The sequence below is a fragment of the Hoplias malabaricus genome, chromosome Y, assembly GCF_029633855.1.
Source record: "Hoplias malabaricus isolate fHopMal1 chromosome Y, fHopMal1.hap1, whole genome shotgun sequence".
Classification (NCBI taxonomy): Eukaryota; Metazoa; Chordata; class Actinopteri; order Characiformes; family Erythrinidae; genus Hoplias; species Hoplias malabaricus.
Genome location: NC_089820.1, coordinates 38,937,083 through 38,955,464, shown reverse-complemented (window position 1 = coordinate 38,955,464; position 18,382 = coordinate 38,937,083). Strand labels below are relative to the sequence as shown.

The following is an 18,382-nucleotide window of genomic DNA, read 5'->3' as shown; positions in this document are numbered from 1 at the left end:
TGATAGAGAAAAAGGTCATATACTATTAACATACATATTTAAAACGCTAAACATTTTTGGGGGTTCTTCAAGAGTTATATAATTATCCTTGCCTTTTTAACACCTAGCCTATATAAACATGATTGTTTTAAGCAAATACAGCTCTACACAGATATGTCTGTGGGCAAAGTCAATGCAAATGTAAGTTAAACCGTTTTTTACCTGTTGCACTTTCCATGAAATCAACATTTACAGTACTGTGCAAATGTTAGAGACCACTGCTTATTTATTTCTATGTAAATGGGCATGTTTGGATTGTGGTGGTGTAGGAATATATATCCCTGCAATTTTCATTGAAAAACTGAAAACATATTTCTGTTAAAGATAATGGAATCTGTAAAAAAAGCCAAAAGGGGACAAGGTAAATACTGAAAAATCGGGTACTGTATTTTTCTCTTGAGGCTTGTGTCATCCTGAATAATGATTCAAAGGTCTTTTCCAAATTACTTTTCAGAAAAGTGTCACTTCATAAATAAGAAAATAAATACATACATAAAGTGGAGTTTGGCAGTTTGTGAAGTCTTTGTAATTTTCTGTTTGTACATAATGACCTATCATAATTAGATTTTGACAAAAGTCCTAAATGTAGATTAAGAGAACTTGTTTAAATGAAAGACACAAAAATATTGTACTTATTCATAGGAAATTTGTCAGGTATCATATAACTGTAGTAGTAATTACAAATATGTGGCCATATTATATGTGCAAAAAATATATATATGTGGTGTTACTAAATATTTCCAGTAGACCTAACTGTTGATCAGTTCTGCAAACTGACTTAAATGACTTTTATCCCACTCTTCCATACAGAACAGTTTAATCTTTGGGATGTTGATGGTTTTACTCAACTGAATTGTCCATTTCTAATCTTACAGCTAGACAATGGCAAACAACATTCAGCACATATAACAGCATGACTCCTTACTAAGATAGTCTGGAGTCTGAAACCTAAAGTGGCTTGCCTACAGTTCAGAACTGTCATTCATTAAAAACTTTGTGTGCATTGTGAAATGAAATATAAAAGGGGTGGCTAATGTATTAGTACAATATATTAATACTGCCAGTAATTTTATAATGGTTCTATGCAGTGACATTTTGCGAGGGTATATTAAAAACATAAGCTTATTTTGATACAAAAACTAAAATATTAGAAATAAAACAAATATGCTGCTGAATATTGAGCATTGTCCTGTGCATGCCCCAGTGATTTTAACTCCCAAATTTGAAGAAATTTCTCTGTGGAAAGTAATTTTCTGATAATAGTGACAAACAATGATATACTTAAGTAAAGACTTTCAGAGAATTGAAATGCCAATTGCTAGATCTAACAAATATATAGAAATGTAAAGTTATAACAGAAAAATAAAAATACAATTTTTATATACTTCATAACTATATTGTGAACTTATTGAACTCATATGACAAAGGAGGCCTTAAGTTGTTAAGGAACTGAACAAATGGGAACTATTACAAATCTACAGTAATTAGTGCTCAGTTCAGCTCACATTTTAAAGTTGAGTTCAGCTCAACTTTAAAATGAGCAAATATTTAAAAATAAATGAATAAACTTTCTAAGTTCCAAAATGTATAGTCTTTGTACTCTTTCAATTTAAAATAGGAACATCATTGCAATCCCAGGTTTGTAAAAGCTCAAGAATATTTACTGCTTTCCTCTTTTAATTATTATTTTCTTTTTATTTATATTATTTTATTGTTGGGATCATTTCAATTTAAAATACAACCAAATGCTAAAGTTCAACAATAGAGCAGTTCTGAGTGCAACACACAAGAAAAAAAAAAATATATAACTTTTTAATAATAATAAAATTATTATTAGAATTCCTATAATCCTGGAATAATTAAGCAAATGTTAAATATATATAAAGTATATAATAATAATAAAATATATATATAATTTAGTTATGCATGAGGTGCATTAAATGTAATACTTGACCAAAGAAATCCCAAGTCTCAATACATTTAATCTTTGCCCCTCTTTCATCATTAGAAGTTTGAGGTGCTCTCAGCAATAGGTAGAATGCTAAAACAGTAAGAATGTGTGTTTGAAAAAATTCAATCAGACTTCAGATCAGGTCATATTACTACAACAGCTTTGGTAAAAATATTAACCACCCTCAGTGGTCATGCAGAAAATCAGACAGAAATCAGATTTGGTACAGTAGATTCTGACATTTTTATATATCACCCTGAAAATAGGGAAGGTCTGAAATGGTTTTACAGTGTTTTAAAACATATCTCAAAATAGAAAATATTTTATTAGTAAAGCTAAATATCGACTAATGTGTTCTGCAGGGCTCGGTATTAATGCCATTGCTTTATGCTGCCTTTGGCAGATTATTATTAAAAGCATCAAAGCTATGCAGATGATACACAACTATATATCTGCAGAACAAAATTAAACAAGTGTTCTAACTAATCTCACATCCTGCTTGACTAGTATCATTAACTGGATAAAGGGAAACATTTTAAAATGAAAAGAAGAAAAACTGGAATCCTTAAAATTGAAATCCTAATAAAAAAGTAGCAGTTGTAAATCAACTACAAAATTGGGCAAAACAAACTAAACATGAATTAAGAAATCTTGGTGTAGTCCTAAACCCCAGCTTAACCTCTAAACCGCATTGTTTTATTTAAAATTAATTTATTGGTGTAGAAATCTCATACATAGTAACACCTACATATGTAAGACCTGGCAGAAGCTCCAGATCATGCTTTGAGATCATCTAGTACTGCCTTGTTGAATATTCCCAGAATGAAACACAAAAAGATGGATGAAGCAAATTATATATATATATATATATATATATATATATATATATATATATATATATATATACATATGTGTGTGTGTGTGTGTGTGTGTGTTTTCTTAGTTTTGTAAATGTATACCATTCATTAATTTTACAATTTTATTTTATTATGTAATTTACACAATATTTTATATTAATTTCTTCTATATTTATGTTTATTCTTCTTATTATACCCCTTACTGTTTTATTGATAACTATTGTTATTAAATCAGCATTTATTTTCTTCTCAGCTATTAGATGGAAAGTACCACTTTTATTTTATGTCACTTAATTCTAGTCCAGTACTAGAATAGTCCAGACACCCTGCGGAGAAAACTCATTTTAGCGACTTGTACCTGCAATATTTTTCTTTTGGTCATTACCCAAAACTCATGACCATAGGTGAGGGTTGGGACGTAGATTGAATGGTAAATCGAGAGCTTTGCTTTTTGGCTCAGCTCTCTCTTCACCACAATGGACCAGTACAGAGTCCGCATTACCGCTGACGCTGCAACAATCCACCCTTTTCTGACTAAGTACCATGGACTCAGACTTGGAGGTGCTGATCCTCATCCCTAACACTTCACACTCAGCTGCAAACTGGTCCAGCAAGAGCTGGAGGTACTGGCTTGATGAAGCCAACAAGACCACATCATCTGCAAAAAGCATGGGATCCTGAGAACACAGAACTGGACACCTTCCACCACTTAGCTATGCCAAGAAAAGTTATGAACAGAACCGGTGACAACGGGCAGCCCTGACAGAGTCCAGCTCTGAGTGTCTGTGTGTGTGTGTCCCTGTGAAGGACTGGCGCCCACTCCAGGGTGTGATCCTGCCTTGTGCCCACTGATTCCAGGTAGGTACCATGACCCTGAACTGGATAAGTAGTTACAGACAGTGAATGAATTAATGAAAAATTATATGTAACAGCTGTTTTATTATTCATTCATATTCAATTCATAGTAATATTTTTATTAATGTAAACATTTTAAGAATTCAAATCAATAATTGAAAGCTCACAAGAAAATTTTTAAAACAGAAACAGCTTAATGACAAGATATGCAATGTTTTACAGGTTAAGCACAATATATTAATTATAGCTCAAATGTATTAGCATATACTGTAACTTAGTGTTTTCAAAAAGGAGGTTTGTACATTTTAACATTAGGTGAAAACTATGCTGTGGACATCTAAAAGATTTGCTATATTTCAGCAGGGTCTTGTAGAACTGAAGGTAGTCTGTTTCTCAGAGAAGACCCTCAGCAGGAAGCTTCCCTCATGGTTTGGTTCGTAAGTGGAGGGAATGATGATGTACTCTCCTGGTGGAATTTTGAAGCGTTCACACACTTCACGACTGTTAATGAAGGTGCTTTCAGCCACTGGGTTCAGATGCTGCAGATCATCATGGCCCAGATGGACATTTGGAGTACCCTTACGCTGCAAAAACACACACAATTAGCGCCATATGTAAAAATTAATACATTTTAAAACGTGGACTGTTCAGAAATATGAAATGTATTATGTTTTGCATCTTAAATTTTGTCCAATAAAATGTGCCATATGTAAATGTATTTTTTAGAGGATGTGTTCATTTATTTTCAAATTTTATTTGTTATTGTTTAAAATAAACGTAAATTTTATTTGTTATTTATTATTCATGAAATTGGAGCCAAATAATCTGAATACAGAAACTCAAACAGTCTCCATTTAAATATCTAAAACAGTGTCAGTCAATAAGGTATTGTTGATTGATGTAAAGTAATGGGTAACACATTTCAATGGGTAACTGATTTCAATGCAGCAAACCAGTGCTCAGCTCCCTGCCTTGGAAAAACACACCATTCTACACAAATAAGAGTCCTTGTGCAAGACACCGAACATCTGACTTGCAAGTTACTCTGGATAAGAGCATCTGCTAAAGTGTATAGTCATACAGGGAGGTTTAATATTGAGGACAAATATAAATAACACAAGTTAAGCTATGCACTCATATATCTTTCAGATCATTATCTGAATTAAAAGTGTGAGCAGCTCATAACACAAGAATTTTTTTAAGTGCAGTGACCACAGTTTTATCCTGTGTTTGAGATGGACTGAGCAAATCATGTGTTGTGTTCTGTCTTACTGTTTATGCTAGAGAAAAGACAGACAGATGCAGAGGAAGTACCTAAAACACAAAACTGGAAGGAAACGTCACCTTGCAAAAGAATTACAGTAAAAAGTTTTACAAAATCACAATTCCTTTTTTTAATGTGAAAAATATCTGATTATTAACAGCTCACGGAGGCCTTGTGTTTGTGATATTATTATTTTCTCCTCACTTTTAAAGACCCCAGTTTGACTCCATACAAATTGCTTTAAAAGACTCAGTATAATAAATTTGATTTTAAAAAATAATGTGTTTCCCACCCAGAAAATCCACACTGAGTATGAAAAGTATGTCACTCTATTGTGCTGCTTGTCATACACACCTTATCTGGAACCTGTAACAAAAACAAATTATAGATCAACATTAATACAGCAAGAGAAATCCAAACTTTGCCTCTTAAATTATTAACAATAAAATAATGTGCAATTATTTGCCATTGTACAACATATAAGGAAATATGTCTTCTGGATTTAACTCATCTGTGAACACAGAGACACACACTAGTGCACTAAGGGCCGCGATCACACACCCATCCCTGGGAACCAGCAACCTTCCAGTAGCAAGTCATCTTATTAAACAAGATGAGGAGTCATAAAAATTGTCACCCCAAAAACTGCACTGTGAAAATACAAACCGGATTCCAAACCCGTTGGGACACTAAACGAATTGTGAATAAAAACTGAATTCAATGATGTGGAGGTGCCAACATCTAATATTTTTTTCAGAATAGTACACAAATCACAGATCAAAAGTTTAAACTGAGAGAATGTATCATTTTAAGGGAAAAATATTGTTTCAAAATTTCATGGCATCAACAAATCCCAAAAAAGTTGGGACAAGGCCATTTGTTACCACTGTGTGGCATCCCCCCTTCTTCTTACAACACTCGGACGTCTGGGGACAGAGGAGACCAGTTTCTCAAGTTTAGAAATAGGAATGCTCTCCAATTCATGTCTAATACAGGTCTCTAACTGTTCAATCGTATTGGGCCTTCTTTGTCGCACCTTCCCAGATTAAACGTTTGATCTGTCATCTATGTTCTATTACGAATAAAATATTGACATTTGCCATCTCCACATCATTGCATTCAGTTTTTATTCACAATTTGTTTAGTGTCCCAATTTTTTTGGAATCCGGTTTGTAGCACCCTGGCAAAATTATGGTTACCTGTTATGTAAAAGCTAACTGAAAATCAGTATTGGTGTATTGGTATGAGGTAAATGGTGTTCTGTAGAGTTGCAGGCACTAAAATATTATTGGTCTGGCAAGAAACACCTGCTGATAAGAGAATAACATGATAAAATCAGACGACATTTAAGTGTGATCAAGAAATATTTACATACAATTGCAGGCACCCCTTCTTCTACAAATTATAGCTACTTTAAAGTACAGGCATTGTATATTTAAAACTTGTATAATCTCCATATAAGGCACTGACTAGACTAGATTAGTTATGGATCACAGTACTACTTAAACCAATTGCAGTCACAACTCAATATCCCAGAGAATTCTAGCAAGTACTTTGTATTGGGCATAAAGAGCTTAGGTTCGTTCAGAAGTTGTTTCAGACGGCCAAGACCATCTGTTTTCAATACAGGTGTGTTGCCCTGTGAAGTACTGGTGCCCCCTCCAGGGTGTATTCCCGCCTTGCGCCCTATGATTCCAGTTAGGCTGTGGACTCACCGCGACCCTGAATTGGATAAGCAGTTAGAGATAATGAATGAATGAATGAATGTTGCTGTTGTGAGAATACCTCACCTTGTAAATTGCAAAGCCAATAAAGTTGTAGTCACAACCCTGCTCTCGCTCTCTGCGTCTGCCCTTTTGCATTAGATCCACGAGAACAGAGCAGATTTGAGATCCATTGTGATCACTGTGATCAAACGTTATCACAAATTGAGGGTTTGAACTGAATGTAGCTGGATAAACAAAATATAATATTACAGCTGTTAATGCCATATATTGCATAAAATTTGCAGTGCACCAATACACATAACCATATCAATTTCTTTTTTTCTAAGCATTTAATTAGTATTAGTCTGTGAGGACTCCTTTAGTAGTATAAAAGTGTTTGCTGAGGACTATTCTGTTCACGTTTCAGTGAGAAGGAAAAGAAAAGGTAAATGGGTGCAAAACAGACACAGTAAGCATGGAGAAATATGAGTATTGATTCAATCTGGTGAAAAAGAGAATGAAGAAGAAATAGAACAAAGTGAAAGTGACCTCGCTCCTGGGCGCTCACACTTTAAAGTTAACAGAATGTTATTTTCAACAGACTCTGAAACTGGTAGTTCTGAACAGGGCTGTGTAGGCAGGGTAAGAAAAGCGCAATATCATTCAACCCTAATGGTATTTTGATGAAAGCATGTCACAGCCATTGCATTAAGACCCCAGATAACTGTTAACTTGTGGATGGGATTTAGTTTAAGAGCATTTTTATAAAACTATCTTAAGATTAACATGTGCATTTTACTTACATGAGCTACTAAAAATCTTAACCAAGGTCCTAAGTTGCTCATGAACAAAATATCACATTTCCTAATCATATATAACACATTACTTTAAATAAAATTAGCATTTTTTACCCAGTAAATTAAACTTTTTTTGAAACCTGTTATCATTATATTCAACCAAATAGGTTTTATTGTTTTTTTTAAAACCAGTGAAACATTATTTTATATAAACAGGAAGCATACAACCTGGTTGGACATTATAAAAAAGTCTTACTTTTCAGCAACATGTTCACCAAATGTAACAAAGCACTTTCCACTCTGTTAAAATGGTGTGTCAGAAAGGTGTAGCAGGAAATAGGAGCTACAATATAGTGTTTCTAACAAATTGGCGAGTAATTTTGTTTCTGAGTGACATACACCTGGGTAATTACTGCAGCCACCAGCTGTAGAGCCCACCTTCCAGCTGCCATCAAACTTGTAAAGGTTCCATTGTCCCACATCCTCACTGCTGGAAGCATCTGGAGTAAGGTTACAGATCTCTAGCACAGAGTATCGCTGTACAAAATCTGAAAATGCCATCCTGCAACAGAAAAATTTTAATCTGGCCAATATCAGACAGAACCTGACTGCTCTAAGGTTCTCAAAGCAAAATGCCATGAATTCCAGACAAACAATGTTCCAAAGTTGATTCTAAAGCTCTCCCCAAAGGCTATAGGCTATTACTGCCAATAGCCTAATTATACCATATGGGGATTCCTTAAGAAATATTGTAGTTGTTCACAAAAATTGGGCTAAAAATGGGCATTTTAACTGACTGAAATGACTCTCACCAGAATTCTCCATCATCTGCTGAATGATCCAGTTTGGCTTTCTCCTCTGGCAAGATTTGATCCCACTCTTTGGAGCTAAGAAAAACAGTGAGTGAATGCTCATCATTTTGAACTACTAGGAAACTATTATTATAATCTCTTTATCTTACAGTTAGAATGTTCTTGGTTTTATTAAACACTATTTATCCTATCAAATATCAGTAAATGTCAAAGTCCATGTTTATCTGTAGATGACTAGTGTGTTGGTACATGGTCAGAAAAACTGTCACTATGGTGTTTCCATAAGTGGTACATATTCTGTGCCTTTAATCAGGGAACAAAATTGTATCATATTTTACTATAACTGTAGACTTCTAATTTGTGTTGACACCCCATTTTATCTCCAGGACTTATATTATGTATGTTTATTTTACACTGTTCTATCATTTCAACTGGACTTTAAAACCACTGTTGTACCTTTAAAAGTGTATTTGGACTGTCTTTACCGAGTGTCCAGTTCTCTGGACTGTTGGAGCTTTGGGATGGATTAGAGTGTGTTTGTGATCCAAAGCTTGTTATTCAACATCAGTATATGATCTTAATAACTTTTGTAGTTGCATGGCATCAAATCCTCACAGAAATTTGGAAGATCTATCAGTTAATGACCTTCCATTTTAGAAGAAATGTTATATGAACAGAAGTCCACTTATTTTACATGTGGTATACTGTAAGTGGTATCTGATAAGTGGTTACAAAAGGCATAGAAAATCAACCATTCTATGTTTGTTATGGTCTGCTTGAGCTCCTAAAATATAAATTAACATTAGCATCAGCCCCTAGCACAAAATGCAAAAAAAAAAAAACTCTACTGTAACTCATAACATGAGTTATAATATTGCATAATATTGCACACTGGGTCTGATTAATAATGGGCTCACAACATAGGTTCCAACTGGTTTCTTCAAAGGGTGTTTATATTTATTGATTTTAGTCATGTTTTATTACTTCATAATATTGTTAGGTCAACAGCTTTGATATATTAGCATTTTCAGTAATAGTTGACTAATATGACTTTTGTAATGTTGGCATAACACGAGAATGCTTATGGGTTTAATTCCTGCCTAACTCGAAAGTTTGTTTTTGGTTGAAAAGCCACCTTCCTTCAAAGATGCAATGAAGAGCAAAGTAGTTAACTAGGAATTGAGACACAGCCCATAGTATAGTTTTTTAGATGCCTCACTCATCACTCCATGTGCCGTTCCATTCAATGTGACCCCAGGGGTTCCTCAGACGCACCAACTCCACTTTGCTCTCACCCATATGAACCTGCAGCACACAACCAGCAGTGCGCCATTTAAAGCTAATATTTTACATGCTGCAAATCATCTACAAGATTTTACCATTGGCTTAAATTATTATTAAATTCATACCCCATCATCATAGGGATCTTAGGCACAATATAAGGGGCACAATGGCACAAAAGGTAGTTTCGCTATCACACAGCTCCAGGGACCTGGAGGTTGTTGATTCAAGTCCCGCTCTGGGTGAATGTCTTTTAGAAGTTTGGTGTGTTTTTCCTGTGTCCACTGGGTTTCCTCCGGGTGCTCCGGTTTCCTCCCACAGCGCAAAAACACACGTTGGTAGGTGGATTGGCGACTCAAAAGTGTATGTGTGCGTGTGTGTCTGGCGCCCGCTCCATGGTGTGTTCTTGTCTTGAGCCCTATGGTTCCGGGTAGGTTCCGGACACACCGCGACCCTGAACTGGATAAGCGGGTACAAACCATGAATGAATGAATGTTCTACAAGATGGAGCCTGTGTAAGTACGCATACCATGATGAATACACTTTATTCAAAATGTCAATTTGTTGACACTCCTTATAATTTGTGAGTTATATTATTTACATTATTTTAAGGTGCACCCACTGTGGACAATGACGGTCAGTCATCCAGACACAGCTTGTGTTATCTTCTTAGAAAGGTATGAAATGAAATAAAACACTCTAGAGCAGATGCATGTGAGTCCAAGCTTGCCCAATGTGAAACATTGTCTAAATGTATATAAAGCCCTTGGTTTCTCTTAGGATGTGGTTCTCAAACACTAGTACACAAAGCATCTTGAGGTGGTACTCCAGATGAAAATTTACTACCAAGAAACATTTTACAATGCTAGCTTGTGAACTGAAAAACTTGCTAGAGATGGGAAAACCAAGTACTTTGACAAAATGGATGCTGAGACAGATCTGCGTTTAAAGCTCACTGATCAAGTCCCTTCTATGCATGGTTAGGCTCATTCCTTTCACTAATATAGTAAGCAGTACATATGTCAACTGTGCAAAGATATTGTGTGTGGGGGAGGTGTATGTTTCTGTAATGTGATTAAAGGTGGAACTTTTTTGCTTTGTAATGGCCATGTTGTACATGGTCTACAAGTTTGAGAACCACTGTTTTGGGGTGATGGATCTCTATGCAATGCTTTTGGATGAATTAGGGTGCTAGCACTAAGAAGTAATACTCCTGTGGCTTAACGCAATCAAATCATCACAGAAAATGTTCCAACATCTAGTCTAAGACTAGTAGAGTAGAGACAGTTGCAAGAATAAAAAGAGAGACGATAAAAAATTTCAGAATGAAGGTTGGAAAGATGATGTGCATTTGGCCATTGTGTATAATATAAATGTATACAAATATATGGCAATTAGAATACCAAACATTCATTCATTCATTATCTGTAACCGCTTATCCAGTTCAGGGTCGCGGTGGGTCCAGAGCCTACCTGGAATCATTGGGCACAAGGCGGGAATACACCCTGGAGGGGGCGCCAGTCCTTCACAGGGCAACACAGACACACACACACACACATTCACTCACACCTAGGAACACTTTTGAGTCACTAATCTACCTACCAACGTGTGTTTTTGGACTGTGGGAGGAAACCGGAGAACCTGAAGGAAACCAACGCGGACACGGGGAGAACACACCAACTCCTCACAATCACCCGGAAGAAACACACGCAGACACAGGGAGAACACACCACACTCCTCACAGACAGTCACCCGGAGCGGGAATCGAACCCAGAACCTGTGTGACTACAACACTACCTGCTGCGCCTCCATGCCGCCAAAATACCAAACAAATAAGAATAATTATGTGATCTGACCTCTTCTGCCCCAGTGATGGAGTAAGCATGTGTTGTCACAAGATCCTCTTGAGTCTTGCCTTCCTTTTCATTTGCAGACCTGGGCTGCTCAAAAACAAACCACACTGTTGTGAATTATGAGATATCTTTACAAGCATAGCCCTTTACTCTAAGTTTACAGTTACATATTCAATTGCAGAACATATTATCATTCATCATTGGTCAGGTTATGGTCACAGGACTTCTGCTGTCGAGCAATAATTAGCGTAGTGCATCATCTGTGGTATGTCTCTAAGATCATGTTATGCCTGTGAGGCTATGACTAGTGTTTCAGTGTCAATCTTGTTACTAGAAGTTTTACATAAGTCATATTTACTGCAAGGTTGTGAGTGGTCTACAAGGCAAAAATATCCCGACTTTACCTTCTCTGTGGTCAAAAACTGAATATTGTTGAAGAACTAAAGCAGAACTGCACAGCTCTGGTCCTGGAGAGCCAGAGTCCACAATAGTTCAGTGATTTTCACTCAGGAAACTACACTAATGACCAACAATTAACATTTAGCAGTGGGTGATGGATCATTCTCAGCACTGCAGTGACACTGATGTGGTGGTGTGTTAGTGAGTGTTGAATGGATAGAACATATGGAGCAATATTAGGGTCAAAAGGGACAGGTGAGTGGACACAGTGTTTATAAATTAAAGCGGCATCTTTGAAGTTATATTCGAGTCAAAAGTTTTGTTCATTTGACAAAAAAAATCTGAAACTGAAAGTTCAAATCTTGCGATTGAATACAACAATGTATTCAAAATTAAAATAAGTGCAGGATTTTTTTTCAGTTTTGTCACGACTGGACAGAAGGCAGACACTTGCGGTAAACAGTCAAAAGAATTTATTAATCACAATACAAAAGGGGAAGACAAAAACAAGCAAGGGTCGGATACCGGGAACAAACAGTACCTTAGAGATGAGCCAAAAGAGTAGTCAAAAAACAGGCAGAGTCCACGAACCGGAGAGTAATAACAGGGAGCAAGACAAAGAGGTAGGTAACAGGAATTCAGAATCGACAGGTTTCTAGATAACGCTTTGTATGCTGAAATGAATCACGGCAATACTCGGCATGGACTGGTAAGTGAGTGAGGCTTATATAATGATATAAACAGGTGTGCATGATTAGAATTCCGGTGAGTGAGAACGGTGTAGAGTCATGTGATCATTCTGGGATCATTCTACATTCTGGGACCTGGATTTCTGAGAAACGTGCGTGACAAGTTTAAATTTTTTTTTTTGATTCATTCATTATCTGTAACCGCTTATCCAATTCAGGGTCGTCCAGAGCCTACCTGGAATCATTGGGCGCAAGGCGGGAATACACCCTGGAGTGGGCGTCAGTACTTCACAGAGCAACACACACACACACACACACACTTACGCACTGGAGATGTGTGACTGCGACACTACCTGCTGCGCCACCCTATTTTGATTCAATTATTAGATTTTTTTTTTAATAAATTGTTTATTTTCATCATTCACTTTGATATATATTTTGATATTTGAAGTCTTATATCTTTCAATTGCAGAATTTATGTTTTCAGATCTTATTTTTTTTTTTGTTTCATATCTTTTTTTTTTCAGTCAGGTCTTATTTTCACTTTCAGATCCTTTTTTTCAGTTTCAGTTCCTTCTTTTCAGTTTCACCCTTTTCTCGTGTGGGAGGCGGGACATCAGCGGAGAGGGGCGTGGTCTAATGACGGACAGCATAGCAATGAAGGCAGATGACCTTCCTCACTGTAGATTGTGAAAATTATCCTCACGTTATATGCAATATTCAGTGTTAAACATTGAATTTAGTGACCGAGTCCTTTATAGTGAGCTGTTTTAGACATTCGGCACCAATCGCAGTAAATTACCTATAACTCTGTCAGATTGTGTAGTTCCACAGCCACAATTTAGTTTCCCAGAACTTTGCTGGCGATGGCGTCCGGTCCATCAAGACAAAGCTGCCAGCACAGCAACAGAACCAGTTTAAATTAAAGCAGGTGGAACTGAACATCAGACTAAGAACCTGGGGAATAAGGAGTTTATTCAGATTTATTACCGGCTCGCTGCAGCTTTGTCCTGATGGAGCAGACAATATCGCTAGCAAAGTGCTGGGAAACTAAAGTGTGGCTGTGGAACTACGCCCTCTGACAGAGTTATAGCTATTTTACTGCGATTGGTGCCGAATGTTGTCTAAAGGACTGTATAAATAGTTGCTGTCTCTAAAAGTACATTATCAATGAAGTGATGGAAAAGAGGATGTTTCTAATTAAGTGGCCAGTGAATGGAGAACTTTACTTACAGATATAGAACTACTCAGCAGAGAACCTTGCTTAAGTGCTTTTTGCATGATGCTAAATAGGTTCGGAGGAGCTGTGCTCAGCTTGTAGCGTTCAGCAATGCCTCCAGTGAAGTCCACAAAGCCTTCAGTGGCCAAGCCTCCAGAAAGTGCTTCATAACTGCCGTTCACCCTGAAAAGAACCTCCATTCATTAAATAGAATATCTATATCAAACTTTATTACATTCGCCAACATGCATATATACATTTACTTTGCATAGGCCTTTTCCAGCAAAGCACTCCAAAACTCATTCTTTTCCACTGAATGGACAAACAGCAGATTCCCATTTCTGGTGGGCAGCGAGTCATCAATGACCACGTCCACCCATTGTCCATATTGCCACAACTATGGAGAAAGAAAATAGTCATGCAATATATACATACATTATGACCACCTTCATGTTTATGCACTCACTCTCCATTCTCTCCGTTCGACTGTCCACCGGACCACTATTGCCATAAATTGTTAGCCTCCTACCACCATGTCCTTCAATGGTCCAAAAGGACCACCACAGAGCAGGTAGGATTTGGGTGATGGTTTTTTCTCAGAGCTGCAGTGGCACTAACATGGTGGTGGTATATTAGTGTGTGGAACAGATCAGACACAACAGGGAATTTTAAACCCCTCATTTTCACTGCTGGACTGAAAATAATCCACCAACCAACATATCCAACTAACAGGGTCCTGTCTACTGATTAAGAACTAGAGGATCACCAGCACAAACAGTGTAGCAGCAGATGAGCTATTATCTACATGGTGGACCAACACGGTAGGTGTGTCTAACAGAGTGGACACAGTGTTTGAAAATTCTGAATGGAGCAAATTTTGTGTCAAAAGTTTTACAAAAGCAAAAATAAATCTGCAAGCAAAATTCTTAGGATGAAGAGCAGAAAGTATATATTGTGAATGTAAAACAGAAAAAAAATATATATCAAAAGTGTATTTTTAAAATATACTTGGTTAACTTTTTACTCTTTATTTTAAAAATATACTTTTGATATATTTACACTGTTTTGCATTGACAATATATACTTCCTGCTCTTCTTTCTAAGAATTTTTCTTGCAGATTTATTTTTGCTTTTGTAAAAGAAAAAAAAAGAAAAAATGAAAACACAAAATGCACTCCATGTGTCTGATCTACTATTACAAGCACAACACACACTTAAACACCACCATAACATCAGTGTCACTGCAGTACTCAGAATGATCTGCCACCCAAATCATACCGGTTTGTGGTGGTCCTGACCAATGAAGAACAGGGTGAAATTACACAGAGCAACAAATGGACTAAAGTCTGTAATTCTTAAACTACAATGTGCTCCTGTATGGTCAGTGGAAGTAAGAGAATGGACAGTGAGTGCAGAAAAAAGGAGGTAGTGAAAATGCTCAGCTAGTTTAGGGACCCTCCCTGATGTACACAAGGAAAATATATTTGATTATTAATTTTAAACCATAAGTGTGTGCTAGCCACAAAGCAAACCAGAACTACCCGAAAATGAAAGATGCCAGCATAGTTGTCCATAAAGTTCTGCTCAGGATGAATCACACGTGCCAATATGTCTTTGTCCAAAGTCAGGGAAGCTATAGCTGCCATCAGCCAACAGTCTCCTGTGAAAGACCAAGGATATGACTGTGACATATTATCACATAATGTGTTAGCATAAAAAGATAAACTGCTAGTAAACTCACCCAGCTCTCCTTGGCAAATATCAGTTCTTGTTGCTCCATCAATAATGAACTGAGGGTTTGAACATAGCTCCTTAAAATTAAAAAATACAAACTCAGAGACATAATACACAAGGATATGTTAGGTAATTGGATGAAACATGACTAGTAAATCTCATGCTGGGAATAACAAAGCAGTTTGACTCTTCATCATGTAAATTGCACTTTAAAGAAAACATAAAAATAATAAGCAATCACTAATTAATAGTTTGCTACGTTTGGTGCATGAGTTCTTGTGTGAATCTATTAAAACAAATGTTAAGACACAAAAGACTCCTCATCTGCACATATTATCAAACATCTGTAAGTTCACATTTAAAATATTTCTTTGAAATGGGGTGCCGTTTGACAATGGCATATGTTATAATCTCACTGTAGATTAGCCTGTATTTACTCAAATTCCAAGCATCATGATATTGTTATGGGAAGGAATGTGTTTCCATAAAGTTAGAGGAAAAGAAATGGGTGGGGAGATGTTATATTAGTCCCTTTTCAAATTCAGGAATGACAATTATTCCTTAAACAAACCTTATACAAATAATAAGAATTTACTTAGATGTATAGTTTGCTACTTTTGTTGTTTTAAAAAAAATAGTGATTATTCTTTCAACTAAAACTTACTTTGGGCCTTTTCCATTCCACCCTACTGGCTTTGGCAGAATTTGGTCCAAGTTCCTTGTAGCCCAGAGACTTGGGTCCTGCTGGGAAGTCAGGGTCACAGAAGAGATGTCCTTGCGTCAAGCACTCTTTTCTTAAGGCATAAAAATCCTGATATAAATTCGTCACAGTGGTCTGGAGATTATTCCCCTCCATAGCTGAACATGAGACTCCACCCATTATCTGATTTCAGCTGTATTCAGCTTTAATTGTGGAAAGTTTAGCTGGACCCAAACACACAGATCCTGTAAAACCTTCATTAACTGCTGTGAAATTTTTTAACTTTGTTCAGATCCAACTGACTCCAGCTTAGCATTTCTGTGTTGGTGATATTCAAATGAGTGTAAGTGGCTTATTTTGCATAGACTCATATCAATGCAGGCCTTGGGGCAATAACACATGCTGTATGCCCATTATATTGTCCTTCCTGGTTTCCTTAAGGTACAGTTTTGTGCAAAAGTCTGGATGCCTCTGATCAAATGCCTTGATTTTCTGAGTTTCTCTCTCAAAAAATGTGCTTATTATTTAATTATTTTTATTGTTATTTCTATAGATCTATATATAACACATGGGGGAAAATATTAAATATAACCTAAGCAAAGCAAGGGTGGCACCATGGCACAACAAGTAAAGTCACTGCCACACAGGTCCATGGTCCTAGGGTTTGACTTGATTTGATAGAAACTGGTAGCTGTTCTAAACATTCCCTCCTCCGCCTCCAAATGATGAAATGAGCAAAGATTCTAGTGTTAAATGTTATCACTTTCATCTAATTTTTCTACTTATTTAACATTTTTACACAAGTTCATTTCTGTGAAGAACTGAAATGGACAATATAATTTTAAGCAATTTTTCAGGCCATAATTCATAAAAGTTTTCTGTGTCAGCACCAGAAAAATAAAAGATAAAATATTTTACATAAAAAGTTAAGTTTTGATTATTTCTGCACCATTATGCTTTCTAGTTATAGACAGGTGGGCTGTCAGGTGGAAAAAAATGAGAACCTCTGCTCTAAACCATAGAGAAGGCACAGTGTGCATGTGTCTCTTGGCAACAACATGAAAACACTAAGGATAAATTTTAAATACCTTTCTTCACCCTATGTAATGCGCTATGCATGTCAGAAAATATTTTTTTCTCCCTCAATTTTATTTTGCCTAGTAAAAAGTAGGTAAACCATCCATTTATGTAATTTGGTTCATGTGAAATGATTGGATGGAATTTTCTGCTAGTCGTAAGGCATATATAGAAAAATAATAATTTTATTTATTTCAGAGGATTAATTTTATTGATTGATATAGGGTTGTAAATAGTATTTCAATAAATATTTCAAGCAAAAAGAGTCAGATGTACATAGGTTAGATATTTTAGTGTGGGAGGTTTCATGGCTAAATTGGACCAGCCTGGTGGCCAATCTTCATTAATTGAACATTGCACCAGTAAGACCATGTGCATCCAATGGTTCAAACATTGTATCCTGAAGGCGGTGCCGTGTATCAGGATGACAATGCACCAATACACACAGCAAGACTGGTGAAAGATTGGTTTGATGAACATGAAAGTGAAGTTGAACATCTCCCATGGCCTGCACAGTCACCAGATATAAATATTATTGAGCCACTTTGGGGTGTTTTGGAGGAGCGAGTCAGGAAATGTTTTCCTCCACCAGCATCACGTAGTGACCTGGCCACTATCTTGCAAGAAAAATGGCTTAAAATCCCTCTGACCACTGTGCAGGACTTGTATATGTCATTCCCAAGACGAATTGACACTGTTTTGGCCACAAAAGGAGGCCCTACACCATAGTAATAAATTATTGTGGTCTAAAACCAGGTGTTTCAGTTTCATTGTCTAACTCCTGTACTTTGTCAAATACTTTTTAAAAATCTTTTTTGTAACAACAGTGCTGGTAGTACACAGAGTATCCGAAGCACTGTAAAATTAATGAAGGATACTATTTAGAACATGAGTAGCTGATCTTCCAAGCCAGCTACAAAATTTAGCAGGATCAAAGTTGGGACTTTTATTACTTAATGCCCAATTTCCTCTGCTATAAACTCCTCTGCTAGCTTGCTGACACGAAAGATTACTGAATTATATAGTGAAGTCAAAAGTGAGATGGAGGTGGAGATTTAGAAACAGGAATGACATTTGCTTTTTTCTCCTAAGGAGGATTGATCCCAGTGCCAAAGCCTATAATTAAGATAGCACACAGTGGCTCACTGA

General features: G+C 36.5%; 1 protein-coding gene across 3 annotated transcripts; it reads right to left on the bottom strand.

The window, feature by feature from the left end:
- Positions 1-3,869: 3,869 nt before the first annotated feature.
- LOC136677822 (calpain-2 catalytic subunit-like) lies at positions 3,870-16,414 on the bottom strand. Of its 3 annotated transcripts, none has more exons than XM_066655476.1 (12): positions 16,121-16,414; positions 15,464-15,533; positions 15,264-15,382; positions 13,986-14,119; positions 13,737-13,905; positions 11,419-11,502; positions 9,501-9,586; positions 8,282-8,356; positions 7,871-8,031; positions 6,757-6,917; positions 5,321-5,332; positions 3,870-4,286 (listed from the first exon to the last, which is right to left on the bottom strand). In XM_066655476.1, exons 1-12 carry the CDS (start codon positions 16,334-16,336, stop codon positions 4,059-4,061), a joined length of 1,515 nt encoding a protein of 504 aa, XP_066511573.1. In that variant the 5' UTR covers positions 16,337-16,414; the 3' UTR covers positions 3,870-4,058. The 3 variants fall into 3 exon arrangements, with proteins under 3 accessions (XP_066511573.1, XP_066511574.1, XP_066511575.1); XM_066655477.1 differs by having other exon boundaries at positions 4,151-4,286; positions 5,259-5,332; XM_066655478.1 differs by having other exon boundaries at positions 4,151-4,286; positions 5,259-5,332; positions 7,871-7,959.
- Positions 16,415-18,382: the final 1,968 nt, after the last annotated feature.

Excerpts from the sequence above, each read along its gene's own strand:
- LOC136677822 (XM_066655476.1), bottom strand. The coding sequence starts at position 16,336 with ATGGGTGGAGTCTCATGTTCAGCTATGGAGGGGAATAATCTCCAGACC. Across the intron at positions 11,503-13,736 it reads TGCTGAGTAGTTCTATATCT|CCCAGGTCTGCAAATGAAAA; the intron begins GTAAGTAAAGTT and ends GTTTTTGAGCAG. Across the intron at positions 6,918-7,870 it reads TGGCTGCAGTAATTACCCAG|CTACATTCAGTTCAAACCCT; the intron begins GTGTATGTCACT and ends TTGTTTATCCAG.